At 40.2% G+C, this 16,218-nt stretch overlaps 1 protein-coding gene across 3 annotated transcripts in view; it reads right to left on the bottom strand.

Annotated features, from left to right (window-relative positions):
• Positions 1 to 16,218, bottom strand: part of PDIA5 (protein disulfide isomerase family A member 5) — a 149,849-nt gene that overhangs the window by 10,147 nt on the left and 123,484 nt on the right. For all 3 annotated transcript variants that reach the window (XM_081007550.1, XM_081007549.1, XM_081007551.1), the window contains exon 15: positions 9,938 to 10,008. In XM_081007550.1, the coding sequence (XP_080863676.1) occupies positions 9,938 to 10,008 (71 nt within the window). The remainder of the gene's footprint in view (positions 1 to 9,937; positions 10,009 to 16,218) is intronic.

Here is a 16,218-nt window from a genome sequence, read left to right as displayed (position 1 = left end):
CAGGTAACACAGATGTGTGAGTAAGCAAAAATACCCAAGTCAAAATTTAGAAGTGGTGCAGCCGAGATTTATTGCACAAATATTAAAACCCAGAAGTGAGCTTTGCATTAAAAAAGAGACTCCTAGTGTTTCTGAGCCATTGCATCATTTCCTCAAAATAGTTATTTGCTTCTTTATGTTACGATTTAATGCTTAAGATTCTCACTCTCTTTTAATTTGAGAAAAGTTTGTAAGCTATATACTGCCTAAATTTATATACTGCTTGATTGTAAAGAACACCCTCAAAAAAACACAAGGTGGTTTACAAAAAGAATGCAATTATCAGTAGAAACAGCTATTTTAAAATTCAAATAAAATTAAAATCAGTGAGAAGCTAAAAACAGATTAAAACACATGCAAACATTCTACTTATCTGGGTAATGTTTTTAGCAAGCACTGGAAAAAAATACAATGACGGTGCCTGTCTGGTGTCAATAGGCAGGGCATTCCACACTAAAAGACTGATTGTGGAATGAATATTATGCAGCACCTGTAACCGTGCCAGTTCTGCTGATCGAGTAGACCTATATGGGGCAAGGCGATCTAAATATCATTTATTTAGTTCATTTTCTATTCTATTCCTTCTCAAGGTCCTTGAGCAGGTATCAGCAGCTAAAAAGGAAAAGAGGAGTATATTGACAAAATACCCAATTACGTTTTATCAGATGCCTGTTCAACCCTAGATGTTGAACGCCAACCTGAAAAGAATTTTTTACAGTTCTTCTGGAAAGCATTCAGCCCTGGAATTTCACAGACCTCTAGGGAAAGAGTTTTCCGTCTTGCTCTTCAAACTAAACACACGAATGATACCGTCAGAAAGCTGTTCTTGGTTAATTGCACGATGGTACAAAAGGAGAGCAAGTGGTCTAAGGTATGTAGCAATGAATGAAGTACTCATTAATGCATGATTTTACCATACAGATGCTTCTGAATTTACCCCCTGGTTAATCAGGTAGCAGCAGTGGCTAGGGATATTTTGTGACGTGCCCTGGCTCAAATGAAATCTTCTTTTTTTGCCTGTTGGTTAGAACACTTTGTTCTTTATAGAAAAAGGTGTTTTGGACAATGAATAGCTAAATTGAATTGGGGGGGGGGGAGGAAAATGGCATGAAATGGGAAACAAATTTCACATTTTAAACGTTTTTGTGTGTTTAGTTTTTTTCCGGCAATGGACATATAAGTGTAAACAATTATTAATAATTACTTTTCATTAGAACTTCTGATAACTTGCATTCATGCCATATATTTTTATATGTATATTTTTCTTGATGCTCAAGTTCCTAGCTTTATCACAGTGGTGATTAGAGGTTTTATCAGGAGATGATTTTCTGGCTGTTTAGCAGGGTTTTTTATTATAATTTCACAACTCCCCTGAAAAAGAACGTAAATTTGAAACACACTCGGATTTCAATAAGGCTTTTGTAACACTGGTTACAAAAATAAAAACATTATCTGCACTGCCTCTAGTCTTTATTGTCTAAATGAGAAGTTTCTTTGAAATGTGTTATTATTATTATTATTATTATTATTATTATTATTATTATTTAGTATTATTATTATTATTATTATTATTATTATTATTATTATTATTACCATAGGAAAAATAATAAATTCCTCTCTAGCAACGTCCTTGGGAAGAAATGTTCTGCTAACTTTTCATAAAAATCAAGGGTGAGATGCAAAAGAGAAGGAAGTATGCACCTCCAAGACCTGTGAATTTTGCCACTCTGAGATCTTGTATTGTACAAGTGCATAGTCTGGTTGTGATGATGTTAAAGTGGCCTGAAAACATCAAACCATTTATTTGTATAGGGACTTTGCTGATCTTACTCCAACTGCTTTGCTATTCCCTTGATAATTGGGAGGTGTTAATCAACAGCAGCAAAGCGTCACCATATTAAGTGGATTAAAATCATTTGATTTACATACTACATTAGCAGCTTTTGTTTCCACTGCTCCCTACGCCCCCAACTGAATATATATTAAATAGAAAATGAATAAATATTTTTCACAATCTGTATCCCAGAAGGCCAATGGAAAGAGGAACTGGCTGCAAATATATACACATTTGTTTGCCTCCAAGGCAGTCAGATGTCAGCAATATTTCCACAGAAGTAGGTTTCTTTTGAGTTACCTATTCAGGGGTGAAACAGAAATAAATGGAAGAATAAATGATCAAGTGAGCAGTAAACAAATTCAGCAAAAAAATTAAAAAAGACTTTTTAAAGGGGGGGGATGACATTGGAAAATGAAAAGAAGCAACTCCTACCAGCACTTTATTTGTAAAACTAGGGCTCCCATATGTCTGGGATTACCAGAACAATACCGGGATTTCAAAAGCGGAAGTGACGTCGGGGGGGGGGGCATTTCTGGAAGGCATTGGTTTGTCATGGCTCCCAAGTCAAGTAAACTGAAAATTTTGGGGTTTTCTGGAGTTTTTTTTTTTGGGGGGGGAAGCTCAACAACTTTCAGATTTTCCTGAGAAGCAGCTTGGGGTGTCCTGGTTTTTACTCTTTGAAATATGGCAATCCTACCTTATTCACCAAGCCTATATTTAGAGTATGCAATGTCTGAGAGAGCAAGTCAAACCATTGCCTCATGTCCAGTATGAATCTGGACTCTTAAAACTTTGCACAACAAATAGGGATTTATGCAGCTTCTGCCCTGCCCCTGCCGAAAAGTCCCCTTGTGTAGGAAATGTATACTTTTTGTGCCTTCCACAATTTCCAGTTTTAATTTAAATAATATGAAGCACTCAGGAAAGACATGGGTTGTGATATAGGACCATCAGTGGGATGGGGGAATTGGTGCAAATCAGGGACGAGCACCTTGTATGAATAAAGCTGTCACGGGAGAAGTGACAAGTATACTTTTTCTTTTTTGTGGAACTCTTAAGTGGAAATAAACTAACTGAAGAGCACTGAAAATTTAAGACTACTACTTTTATTCACAGAAAGTGCTCCATTCATTTCCAACACTGAATACACTATACATGTGTAATGACAGTGAAGAGACTGGGGAATCGCCTCCCTACGTGTGTGTGTGTGTGTGTGTGTGTGTGTGTGTAAACATTGTATATACCTGGGCCTTGGATTAGAACCGATGGCTGATATAATTTGAACAGTAGCTGCTGTGGTAAGAATTAAAGCAAACCAGCTATGCTGCTGTTGTTTTTTTAAAAAATAAATTCAAAAAGATTACCCACTTCTTTGTGTTCAAAATAGATGGTTTATTGTAGCTTCTAAAAAAAAACCCCATCGTCATTCACGTTGTTAGATTCAAAAGGAGATGTTGAGTTTCTTGAAATGTGAACATTAAACTGTCAGTTCCTCAGTGCCTTATCTGAAAATTGCAGCTAGTAAGTCCCTGCCTCTGTGGGATTTGCAAGAATAAGTTGGAGAACCATTTTCAGCACTATTCATATCATGACTTCTTCAAGCGAAACATATTCCAGGAGAGCAGTAAAACACAGCTTTCTGTTCTAGAGTGATTTATAGATGCAACTGTGAGACGTCTTTGGCCCGCGTTGTTATAGTATCTGAGTGCTTCATATTATTTAAATGCACTTGTATCTACATGATCCCTTGTATCACTGACAGCTGATATAACTGGTGGTTAAAACACTCAATCTGTATTCCAAGTGGCAATATATGTTTGAGTCTGAGGCCAGAACTAGCTATTTTATTACATTTATGTCTTCTGTCAAAAGCAGCCGCTTTATACCCCCAATTTCTCTGATAATATAAGCCTGATTTGGGTGCTGAATCCCCTCACTTGCAAACAAGCATGTGAAGAGAAATTAGGTGTTCTGCCAAGCCCCACCCTCTCTGGCATGTCAACTCTACACAGGTGTGAGGGCAAGGGCCTGAGGGAGGCAGCCTCTTGTACTCATGGACCTTGGCCACAAGATTAAGAATCCTGATTGTTCAGGGTTCAAAATAGTGGGGGGAGCATCAAGTAGACATTTCTCCTCATGTCAAACCTTTGTCTTCATACTTGTGGAAGGCTCAAAACTATTGAGAGAGTGGGTTAGTCTTGGCAACACATCAACCCTTACTCTCATGTTTTGTTTTACACACAAGACTGGGTCCCTGAATAGGGCTCTAGTAATTGTATGATGTGACATGGTCATAATCCATCTTTCCTTAACCCTGAAAACAGCCATCAATGAAGTGGAATGGGGGTGAGGCCTCATAGTTGCCAAAACCATTCAGTTCTGGCCTTACTGCAACTCTATGGTCATCACCTGCTTGATACATCATAATAAGGCAAGTTAAAGCGGTCAGATCCGGCAACACGCTGCAATTATTCCCTCCCTTTTTAAGGAATCCTTATGAAATCCTTGTCTGTCAGATTCTCCTCCAGATTTTAGCATTCAGTTTTATAGTTTGACCATCCCACAGCCAACTATGTATAAATCAATTATCTTCTGAAGGTGTGTTGGAGTAAAAATGTGGAGGAGCGTGGAATGAAATGATAAAAAAGGTAAATACAAAATTTAAAAGTGATTTTGGGTGTGTTAGAAATTACAAATAAATATAGACTAGCTTTAGGGTTGTTTTTTAACTTCAACACTCCTGTGCAGTGCTATTTTCTTTTCCTTTTCAGAATTGTTCAACAGAACACCTGGAGTATTTTTTTGAAAGAGGGAAATTGCACACGGTACCTATCCATGGGTGGTGGCCTCTGTCATGAAGTCAGAATTGGGTAGTAGCCAGGAGTCTAATGGGGTCATGTGTGATCTCAGAAATGGGTCAGTGTGTTATTACAACGGCTTGTCAATCCTGAGGAGTACTCATCTTCAGCACTTTAAAACAGAGATATTATACAGTACAGTATAATCAATATTTCTTTTTGTCTTACATCTTTAGTCGCAGGGTTTTACACCTCGACTCTTCAACCAGATTTCCTTCCTGGTCTAGCAATTCGAGCAAGCCTCTGCTAGTGATTATTCGAACTCATATAAGCAAACGGCAAAGAATTAACTACATACTCAGCTTCACTTCGCTTAAATGACTCCATTACATGCAGACTTCAGGGCCAAAGTTCAGGCCCCCACGGTCCCTGTACTTGGGTGGGTAGCTAAGCAAAATAACATGCTATGCTCTCCACTCCCCAGACGAAACTATAAAGTGAGGAGCAGTTGATTGTGGGCAGGGGAGGAAGCTGCACTGTGCCTTATGAAGCAAATCACTGTGCAACCCAGGTTCCAGTAGCTCATCAACTTCCAGCTGCAAATGGCAGGCTGCTGGAAGTTCAGCCAGTAAAGTGATGCACGGCACTAGCCACTTGGTTGGTCAAAAAGGTTTTTTAAGAAAGCACAAGCGGAGTAGCAGCAGCAGTGGAGGCAGGAGAGAGGAAATAAGAATGTCCCTGCTGACCAAAAGGTTTAAAATGTGAGGCAGCAGAAAGGGGGACACCATCATAGAAGTGGAGGTAGGAGAAAGCAGTGGGCCAGGACAACAGTGGTGGAAAAATGACCGGAGCAGTGTGGGCCCTTTCGCAGAGGACCCCTGGCTCGGTGCATTCTCAAACCTTGAAGTGCCTCTGGTTTACACCCATACCCACACTCACCCACCTCTGTCCAGCCTTTCCCCCCCTCTTTTCACAGACTGCCTTTCTAGCTACCACAGGAGCCTGTAATAATAGAAGTCTCCTGCAGGAGCACTTGGCCTTTCTCCCATTAAAATATGTACCACCACACATCAGCTTATTGATTCAAGGAAATAAATCTCTGCAGGAGCAAATATTGACTTTTGTTATGAAAATGGAAGTGAATAACTAACTGAACATTGATTTTGGAAAGGAATGAAAAAGGGCAGGTTTTTAATTTCTCCCCCCTTCCTAAGTGTTCTTTTAAAAAGGATAACATTTCAGTCGGGAAAAGAATAGCTTAGAAAGTAGTCAACTAAAGATGACAAATCTCTGCTTACACAGAAAAGGATGTTGTTGCCAAATGACTTAAAGGTTGGGTTCTGCATGAGGCGTATTGCAAATCTTCTATTCCCTGACAATGACTGTTCTGTTGCTTTATTTCTGTTAAGTATTATACATCATAAATACAGCGCTTCTTGGCCAAGCTAACCGTGGAGCCTCGAGACATCTTGGGATTTGCAGGGGCCTGGTAGAAGGCACAAGGGGATTTCCAGGAGATCAACCTACACTTGACTGTGAGGGCTGTTTAATATATAACATGGCTGTGACAAAACTCATGGTTGTCACCAATTTCAGGGAACCAAACCTAATTCAGTCTCGCTGGAGAGTACTATGACGTATGATCTGTACTATGATGGCCCACTGGACCTGTAAAGCCAAAGACAGGGAAACCAAGTAGTAGGTGGCGTCAGAGCCAGTGGCAGGCAGAGACACCCCATGACTGGTTTTAAGAAAGAAAGAAAGCTGCTCGAGGGTACATGAAGGTTAACAGGGCAGTGGCCATTCACCCTAATGAGCCAGCTTCTTCTGCATCTGTATAAGACATGCATCTTGCCAACACATGCTTATGTACACGGCGGTACCTCTGGTTACAAACGCTTCGGGTTATGCATGCTTCAGGTTACGAGCTCTGCTAACCCAGAAGTAGTTGCTCCTGGTTGCAAACTTTGCCCCAGGATGAGAGCAGAAGTTGCGTGCCAGAGGCACCATTAGCAAAAGCGTGCCTCAGGATAAGAACAGTTTCAGCTTAAGAACGGACCTCCGGAACGAATTATGTTCGTAACCAGAGGTACCACTGTATACAGAAAACATTTTACAATGGCATCTTGAGTTTGGAACACTTAGAACTAATTCAAATTTTTGGTTGTTAAAATTAATAAATAATAAAGAGCATGAATTTGCCAAGTCCTGTACACACTGACAGTCCCTTCCCACAGGATAACGATTTAGAAGACATGTTGCAAAAAGGGATGTAGGGGTGGGAGCAGCAAACAAGCCCAAATTATCAAAGCTACATGGCAGTTCTTAATAATGATCAGCTTGGATGGAAACAGTTAAGGGAGGGAAAGAGCCAAATGATAGCTGATTGCTCAAAGAATCCAGCAAGTTTGGGGCACGGTTCCATCTTGCCTTCTGCAGGAACAGAATTGATTTCATCACTAGATAATCCTTATGCAAAATGCCTCCACTAAAATGCATTCTCTACTGATGTGAGTGATATGAAAATTCTGACCTGGTGTCATCATTTGAAACCATAAATAGGAAAGCATTCTTAGATAGAAAAAAAAAACTTCCTCTGAAATACTGCAGGAAGAGAAAAAGTTCACAGATATGGAATATCAAAGAAAACAAGCTACTGAAAGTCTAGCCTTTTGTTCTTCTTTTAAATTAAACCTTACTGGGTTTTAGAGCAGTTATTTTGGAGCCCTGTTCATTTTCTCTGTAGTGAACTGCAGAGCAACCAGTCCACAAAGACACTTGTGTAAACTTTACAAAAGAATTGTTAAAAAAAGAAGTAGCTGCAAAGAAATTATCTAGCACTTGCATTCCTGTGCTGTGCTACAGCCTCTGTAAATTATCCATTAAGGACATTAGCAGACCACAAGAAGTACTTCAGCAGAATTGGATTGTGTGTGATTGAAGGAGGAGTCCAAAATTATCAATCTCTACCACCTTGAAAAGTCAAGAGGGGGAAAAACAAAGCTGTTTTTCCTGTGTGCCTGGCCTTGAGGAACCCCCACCAAACTCAATATTCTCAATTTGAACTTTGGTTCCACCTCATTAAATTTTATACCACGGCACTTTAGCTGTTAACTACCACTGGCTGAAATAAGGGTTCCATCCATCAATCATCATCTCGAGGGCTAAAAGACCCTCTCTCAATCTTCAGCAGTTTTTGAACAATCAGACATTTTACCCAACGGAAGGATTGAGCATGTGGAATTTCACCCATCTGTTTAGCAGCATTCTTTGATATTAAGCACACAGACATCCTGGCAGGGATCTCATTGGTTGATAATGACCCACATAGTTCCCTCTCCCCAAGTTTGTGGTATTCACACACAAACACACATAGCAGCCATGGGGGAAATAGCATCTCATGTGTGGAAGGCTTTATTTGAAGGAATAAATGGTTTTGTTTATTTAGAAATTGCTTCAAGGTGATGCATAGGAAAGGATTCCCTCATTCATTAATAAAGGTGCAGTAGATGCATTGCTTAGCACTGATGGTGTGGGCAGGGGGAAGCTGGGTGCACACTAAAAGGGTCAGGACCTTATTCGTTTATTCATTCTACAGTATCTTAGTCAAGAAGCAGACCCACAAAGTAAATATCAGCCAATCAAAACATTCTTTAAAAAGTAAGACAGCCATGTTTCATTTTTTCAATATATCAATTAACACAATCCGTTTTCTCCCTCTCTCTTCCCCTCCTCAGATAGTAAAGAGCCTTTCACAGGAGTCCAATCCATCCATCCACCCATCTATCCAAATGTTCTCTTTGGGTTCATAAACTTAACACTTGACTCCCCAGGCAGAGGAAATCATTTCCAGGTGCACCCCACCCACCATTATTTGTGTGAGGAGGTGTTGGCTCCGCAGCACAACTAGGAAGCATGCCTTCTGAGGCACAGCCCATAGACAGGGAGTTGCATCTTGGGAGCAGCTTTTCTCCTCCTAAAAAACCTCATGAAAAGTAGGAGAGAAGTGGATTCACTGCAACTTGTTCTTTGCGTTTCTTGCTACTGAAGGGGTAAGCTGTGATGTCCAGTTCCTTCTCTCAGCCTATATTGCTGCAGTTACGAGTCCTGCTCTAGTTCAGCTCCTATCTCTGGTAGCAAAATGCTATGCATCTAATCTGCATTTAATATAAAGTCTTGGGGGAGGAAAGTGTACCTGCTAGAGTACTTCCTCGCAATCTTTTTTTGTTCCTTTTAAACAATTCCTGCCCTTTTAAACAACTCTTTGCAAAGTTTGCCTGAGTGGGGTTTTTGGTTTTTTTTACTGGCCTCAGTAAAACTTCTAGTTACGTGATCAACAAACAAAGTTGTTACTACCCTATAAGGTAGTAAAAGAATAGCTAAAAACTAAAATTAGAGGGCTTAATAGAAGGCATATAAGCAGCTGCTCAGTCAGGATGGGGAGCATCCACAATCTTGATCAGGGGAATCTACAGTTATCTGAGCTCTAAAATGAACGCCTGGAGGCCTTTTACCTCTCTCTCGAAACTTAAGTTAGCAGGGCCACTGAATAAGGCACTGAATTATGTGCTAGAAGACAGGGGGTTTTTTGGGTGGAGAGTGAGATTCCCCCCATCCTGAAGAGTTATCTGAGAAAGCCTGTACATATTGAGCCAATTCTGCATCAAGCCATGGAAGGTCCACTGATTAATAAGGACAACCTGAAAAGCAGGTGGTCTCTTTCAGCAGCAGGATCAGCTGCACTAACAGCAGGAAGCGAAGCTCCAGAGTTTCTCAGGTGTCGTATTTCCCTTCTTTGAATCTTGGCCTTTGAGTTTGAAATGAACTGTATGTCTCAAGTTGAGACTGAAGAGAGAGAGAGAAAGTAGTATATCATGGGAGAGTAACATGAACTAAACCACATTTATTTAAACAACAAATTAGGAGAAATGAGTGGAATTTGTTAGCTTACTGCAGGGATGGGGAACCTATGGCCCTCCAGATGTTGCTGGATGATAACTCCCATCATCCCTGACCACTGCATATTTTGGCTAGGGCTGATGGAAGTTGGAGCCCATCAACATCTGGAGGGCCACAGGTTATCCACCCCTGGCTCACTGCCTTCACTTTAGATGATAGATTAATGTATTCAGTTGTTTTGTCACTGCTTTAAAGCACAAGCCCAGCATTTCACCATTTTAAAATCTGGATAAAAGTTGTTAGCAGAAAAGGATGGCTGTGATGTTCTACATAACACCTTAGAAACAATCCAAAATGGGATTACCTTTCGATCTTCTTTAAATAGTTCTGCAGCTGTTGTGAAATGGGGGATGGAGTTTTTACAGTGTGGGCACCCTGTAGATTAAGAGGAAAAACAACATTAATCATCAAATTAGTTTAGATATTCTTAGATATTCAGTCTAGCTGCACATGGTGGCAAGTGAGGCTTTGGGAGTGTGCAAATCTGATTCCACTTGAGTGGGCATCACCACTGGGTCATGTGTTCATACACGCGTTATCTTACACTGGGGTGGAAGGATCACCGATAACAGCCCACACATTGCATATTTTCATGGTCTCAGCTTGCACATACCTGGAACTGTGGTCTCCACCCCACTACATTAAGGATATTACCATTCAGCTAAATGTATGAAGCTGGCCCAAAACACAAAGCCACCAAGTGTGCAATTTCACATCATTTTAATTCACTGAAATATCCTAGGGTTATTTCATCAGCATTGCCTAGTAGTACCAACCTATGAACTGTACATTACATTTGTTATAGAAGATGTGAGGGGTAAAGTGAGAAGTTTGGGAAATCTGGCACACGCTTCCCCTTGGTGCTTGGGAAAGATGGCGATGCCCGTGCAATCTTCCTACCCACATTGCAATATCTTCTAGACTGGAGGTAATTGCCTTGTCCTATTGTACTTGCCCCATGTGCTGGAGTTTATGACCATCTGTTCCTAGCTTCTCTACAATCATCAACCTTTTGTTTTTATCACAGCTATCTTGAATTTGAACAGTCAATCATACCACAGAACCAAAGGACACCACACAAGTACGTCAGATTCTATTTACAAAAAAATAAATAGAAACCTAAGGCTGGAAACAAAGAGGAAACCACAGCCATTGCTTTTGAGTGAGAGAAATGTGAATTGAAAACCAAATAGTTCTTCTTTAAAGGAGGGCTGTGCCCTCTTCTTCAGTCTCCTAATTCAAAGGCTTTGCATCACATTTATTCTAAGCAACTTTCACATAAGTAGACTACAGCAGTTGTCCCTCTTGCCAGTGCTTCTCCTTCCTTGACTAGGTTCCCTACAGCTTTCACTGCTACAGCTTCTCCTCCTTTGCTGCTTTAAAATCTCCCTGTTTCTATCAGCTAGACCTATACAAGTGTCTTTGCATCCTTCTCCTGGCAGCCCTTGATCTCTGTGTACAGAAGGTAAAACGTCTGGTACGTAAGGTACCACTTCTATTTCATTTTGCTTCTATACACTCTCTAAAACTGGCTCAGGAGCCAAACATCAATTAAGACCCACCTCTCTATAATGAAAGAACTTGCTGCCCAACTGAGTGCCTCCCCAGCTTAACAGCAGCGGATTGTGAAATGTTGCTTTTACTGTTGTTAGCTGTGCCACATGCACATATAGGTGGCACTCTTCCCCTCTCGGTCAGCACAGAACAAAACAGGCCTGATCAGACAGAAACTGAACAGTAGACTATGTTTATGGAGACTAGTTTTACCTATTCGCAGATGGACAATGAGTGACACAAAAAAGGCTTCTCGTCTTTTCAAGCCCTTCTCTTTGAACAGTAATTGTGCACTGAGGTGACACCCAGTAAGAGGCAGCACTATTTCAATTAATTCATTTCACTCTCCTTAATGGTTCTGCTAGGGCATTAATATACTAAAGAAGGTGAAACAAGCGTGAATTGACAGAACTCCTCTCAGAAGTCACATAATAAAGGAAAATGACAGCTGAAGCGAGTCTTTATCAATGCTTAGACATTGGAACCTAAACAGCAAAACCCCTGAATTCTTGAGCAGTAGGGCTGGGAAGCAGGCTAGACTGCCAGGAAGCTGCTTCACAGATTAGCCAAAGGGAAAAAGGCTCTTTTGCACATTATAATATATAGCAGAAAATTGGATGCTCAACTGACAGAGCCATTCTATGAGCTCTGGTATGTAGACTTGAGGTGGTAGAATTTGATACTTTATCACTTGCAGCCTGAAGTGAAGGACTGTGTTCCTGAATGCTCTTCCATGTAAAACACTCACTTCAGAGGAACCAGGGAGCATTCAAAAATACCAAAATTTTACCACCTCTAGATTTTCAGTACATATACCATTTGATCTGAAAAGGGATGTTTTCCTTGTTTGTATGAGGTGACATGCCACAAATTAAATTTATAGGCTCCTGGGCACAAAGGCTTAACCATAAGCTAGCTTTCATATGGCGAGAGGAACTATTACGCTAGTTCAGGCTACTCAATAATGCTTCAGAAATACTCATTTATAAATAATCTTCATAGGTTTTAACTGTTTAGACCTCATGGTGTATTATGAAGCAAAGCAAATTACAACCATGCTCACTAGAAGAATAACATTTAAAGAAGCAACTTGCACATTTTAATGCACAAAGATTCAACTGCTAGGTGTTTTGCTATTGTGAGATTTTCTGAACATCTTACTGAAAATCCAATCTGAAAATCCAATACCAATCAATGTGTAGAATTGCTTGATGATCCTACCATGTTTACCTGCTATATGTTTCACGCTGTGCAATATTCTGACTCATCACAGACATCTCCAAAAGATGACATTGATTCAAAATAACTATGAACAGAAGTTCAGACAACAGTAATTTGTTTCTGTTTTCCTAGTGACAGACAAACATTTTGCAGGAGCTGTCTCTATAATGTAGAATGAATGACTAAGGTTGGTGACAGACAATAGATTCTAGGAAAGACAAAGGAAGGATGCTAGATGCATTACTGTACTTGGTATATACATGTACTTCTTATATCCCATAGAACAACTACTGCAGATTTTTGAGACTGAAGCATGTTTATCAGAGCTAAGAATGAATATACATACTTATGCCATGGCACCTTCAACTTCTTGAAGTGGAAAAAAAAAACATGTCTCCAGCCATTGTTTTCATACACAGCAGTCATCTTTTATTTTATTTTTTTTAATGATATTTATTAAAGTTTCAAAGAAAAAACATTACATAGATAAAAAGAAAAGGAAAAATACAAAAAATACAAAATACAAAATACAGAAAAAAAGATAAAAAACACTTAAAAAAAAAACACATCGATCTTTCCATAATTTACATTTCATTTCCTTACTTCCCTGGCTTCCTCACACCTCCCTTTTTTGTATTCCAGTTCTATTAGTTAATTCAGCAATTCCTTTCCCTCTTTGTTTTTATCTTAATCCTTTAACTTAACATATTATAACTTTAGATTCTCATCTGTTAACACCATTTGTACATACACCTTTATAACATTGTTGCTAAGACCACTTAATTTCATTCTGACATCATTCTAACATTCATTAATTTTGCAGTATTTCTGTAAATAGTCTTTAAATTTCTTCCAATCTTCTTCCACCGACTCTTCTCCCTCTTTCTAGTATTCTTGACTCTTCTCCAGCTTCTTTCTGCAGGTCTTCTCCGTGATCTCTCAAAAATCTTTCTTTGTCGTCCTCTGATCTTATTTTTATCTTTCTTCCTTTGAAACTAAAGGAAAGGCCTTGGGGGAATTCCCACCTAAAGATAATTTTGTTGCTTCTCAGCAGGGCAGCCAAATCTCTATATTTGGATCTAAGGTCCAAAAGATATTTCGGAATGTCCTTAAATATCTCCACCTTTGACTGATGTATTTCCAAAGTCTTCTGAAAGTGCAGACTCAAGATTTTGTCTCTCTCCTCTTTTGTTCGGAGGGTGATCAAACAGTCTCTCACCCTGTTCTTCTTCCCTCCTCTTCCAAGCCTAAAAGCGCTCACTATCTTAAAGTTGTCCTTTTCCAAGTCTGAATTCCAAAAGTCTGCAAATTCCTGGGTAAGAAAGTCAGCCAAGTAGTCTTTCTCAAGTTCAGGTACGGCCCTGATCCTCAAATTCATTTGTTTCTCCTTCAATTCAATCGTAGACAATATTAACCAGTGGTCTTCAAGTTGCTTGTGTATCGGTGGTATCCTTTCTTCTACAGCAATTGCTATTTCCTTTGCTTCTTCAACTGTCTTTCAGGTCGAAGTAGATTCCTGTAGTAATTTCTCAATGGTTTCTGTGTTAGTATTTACCTTCTGTCCCAAATTGTTAATACTTGTGGTGTTTTGGTCAATTTTAACTGATGCTTCAGCTACTTGTTTACTTATTTTTTCCAGAGATTCATTAATTTTACCCAGTGCCTGAGCTAAAACATCTTCGGATGCCATTCCTTTGGGTTTAGTTTGTGCCAATACAGCCCCTGTTGGTAAGCTAGAAGGGCCAGAAGGGCCAGATGTTGATGCTCTTCGCTGCAGCCCAACGTCTGGGCGAAATGATCTACCAGACCTCGTTGTTCTTTCCTGAAGCAACTCTATTTTCTCCTTTCCATTTGCCATAACAGTCTAGATAGAGTCCAAGGTCAGTCCCACGATCAGGATTTGTTTTGAAGTGGAAAATTCCCCTGGCCCAGTTATTATTGTAACAGTTTCAAACTTCCTCTAAGGGGACACAATAGCAGTCCGAAATTGTTACCTTAAAGTAAATAACCTTTTTTCATTTAATCCCCGCAGTTCATAAAATAGACGACAGTTTCAATTTTCAGTTATTTTCCAGTTACTTTGAAACCAGGAGAAGCCAGCCAGAAATATTGTATCTCACTTGTATCTCACTTGCAGAGTTAGCTGTCAGAAAGTACTTTCACCAATAGCGCATTTCACAGTACGGCATTCTTACTGTTCATTGGCAGCCCGTTCCCAGGGCTTAAGCGGTGGATTTTAGCTTCCTTTTCTCTCTTTTTGCAGGGAAATACAGTTCAAACCTTTCCCCCCTCCTCTCCTGCAATCAAGGGGGGAAATTGCTTGTTTTGATGATAGAATTATAGTCCTTTACAATCGTCTTTCAAGGTTTTAGCTTGCCAGTTCATTGCTTTACTCTATTTACAAAGAGCGGAAGGCAGACTTCCTGTTTATGCCTCTCCGCTTCGGTATCAAATTACTTCTTTATTCTTTGTTCTCCTTTAATTCCCAAATTAGCCTACTCACGGATCGTTGTTTTGTAGCCAAATTGTCACAGGAAAAAGGTAGCGCTCTCCGGTAACGGCTGTGCGGCTTCGCTCCACGGAAGAAGCAGTTGACTCACAGCACCGCGCCGCTTCCCTGCTTCACTCCGGAACCCGTAATCGGGCTCCTTTGCAAATTGGGGGGGCGCAAAAGATGCCCGCCGAGTCCCACGGTCACAGGCTTCACCCGCCTGTGATTTTTAAAGGGTCTCCACTTCGCCGTAGCGGTACAGACCCGATTTCCGCAGAGCCGGTCCCCTCCGAGTCAGAGGGAATCCGCCATTACCGACGGCGCCACCCCGGAAGTCCGACAGCAGTCATCTTTTAACAGCCACTTCTGCAATGCTACACCCTTTTCTTCCCCTCATATGTTAAAATTGTGCTAATTTATTCAAGTGCAACAGGATCTATCTTTACAATAACTATACCTTTAGCCAAAGGTATTTTTTCCACTTTACCACATCATCCGAATGTGAAGTCAAAATGTCAACATATGAGTTTTTATGTACCCACACAACTTCTATGCCCAATGGGGCATTTTTACTGGGCTTTCAACCTCTCTCCAAACAGAACAGATGTGAATCCTGTGTTGAATTCTCAAGGAATTAAGAAGTCATCAGAAAAAAAAGATATGGGAAGAAGCTCATTGAATGGAACAGTAGAACTTCATCTGTTACAACTGACAAGGGTTGCCAAGTCCAGAAAACTGGATAAAACCCAATTCAGACTTTAATTCTATTTAAAAGACAGGCAGGCTGACAAGAGGATTAGGGATTAAATTTTCACATCCTCATTTTCTCCACACCCACGTCACGCCCACTATCACATTTTTAATCTATTAATACATTTGCAAAGATTTTAATTTCCAAAAGAGAAATGCTCTGTAACAGGAGTGGACAGGCCATGCTTGTGGGACCTACTGGGGGGGGGGGGAGAAGCTTGAACCCTGAGATTTACCAATCAGAGCAAGGTGCAAAATACCATACAACCACTTGGCTAAGCACATGCTCAGCCCAGGAATTTGTGATCAGTTTCAGAACAAGCTCATAAATCCTTCCACACAAAAATCTACTCCTGGTTTTCCCCCAAGCCTTTCTTTCAGCAACCAGAGTGGGAGAGAAGAAGCCCTTTTGTGTTGCTACTGATAGGCAGGGAGTTGAAAGCCCTTGTCAATCCATTACAAATCACTCAAGAGATCTACTAATAAACTCCAATCCAGCTTCTACTCTACAAGTAATGTGCCCAAGTACAGGGATGTCTTTAAAGATAGCTTGGAAGACTTCAGAACAT

This window comes from Podarcis pityusensis (genome assembly GCF_964106645.2).
Source record: "Podarcis pityusensis genome assembly, chromosome: 1".
In the NCBI taxonomy this organism is placed as follows: Eukaryota; Metazoa; Chordata; class Lepidosauria; order Squamata; family Lacertidae; genus Podarcis; species Podarcis pityusensis.
The sequence above is the reverse complement of the archived record's forward strand: the minus strand, read 5'-3'. Positions and strand labels throughout refer to the sequence as shown.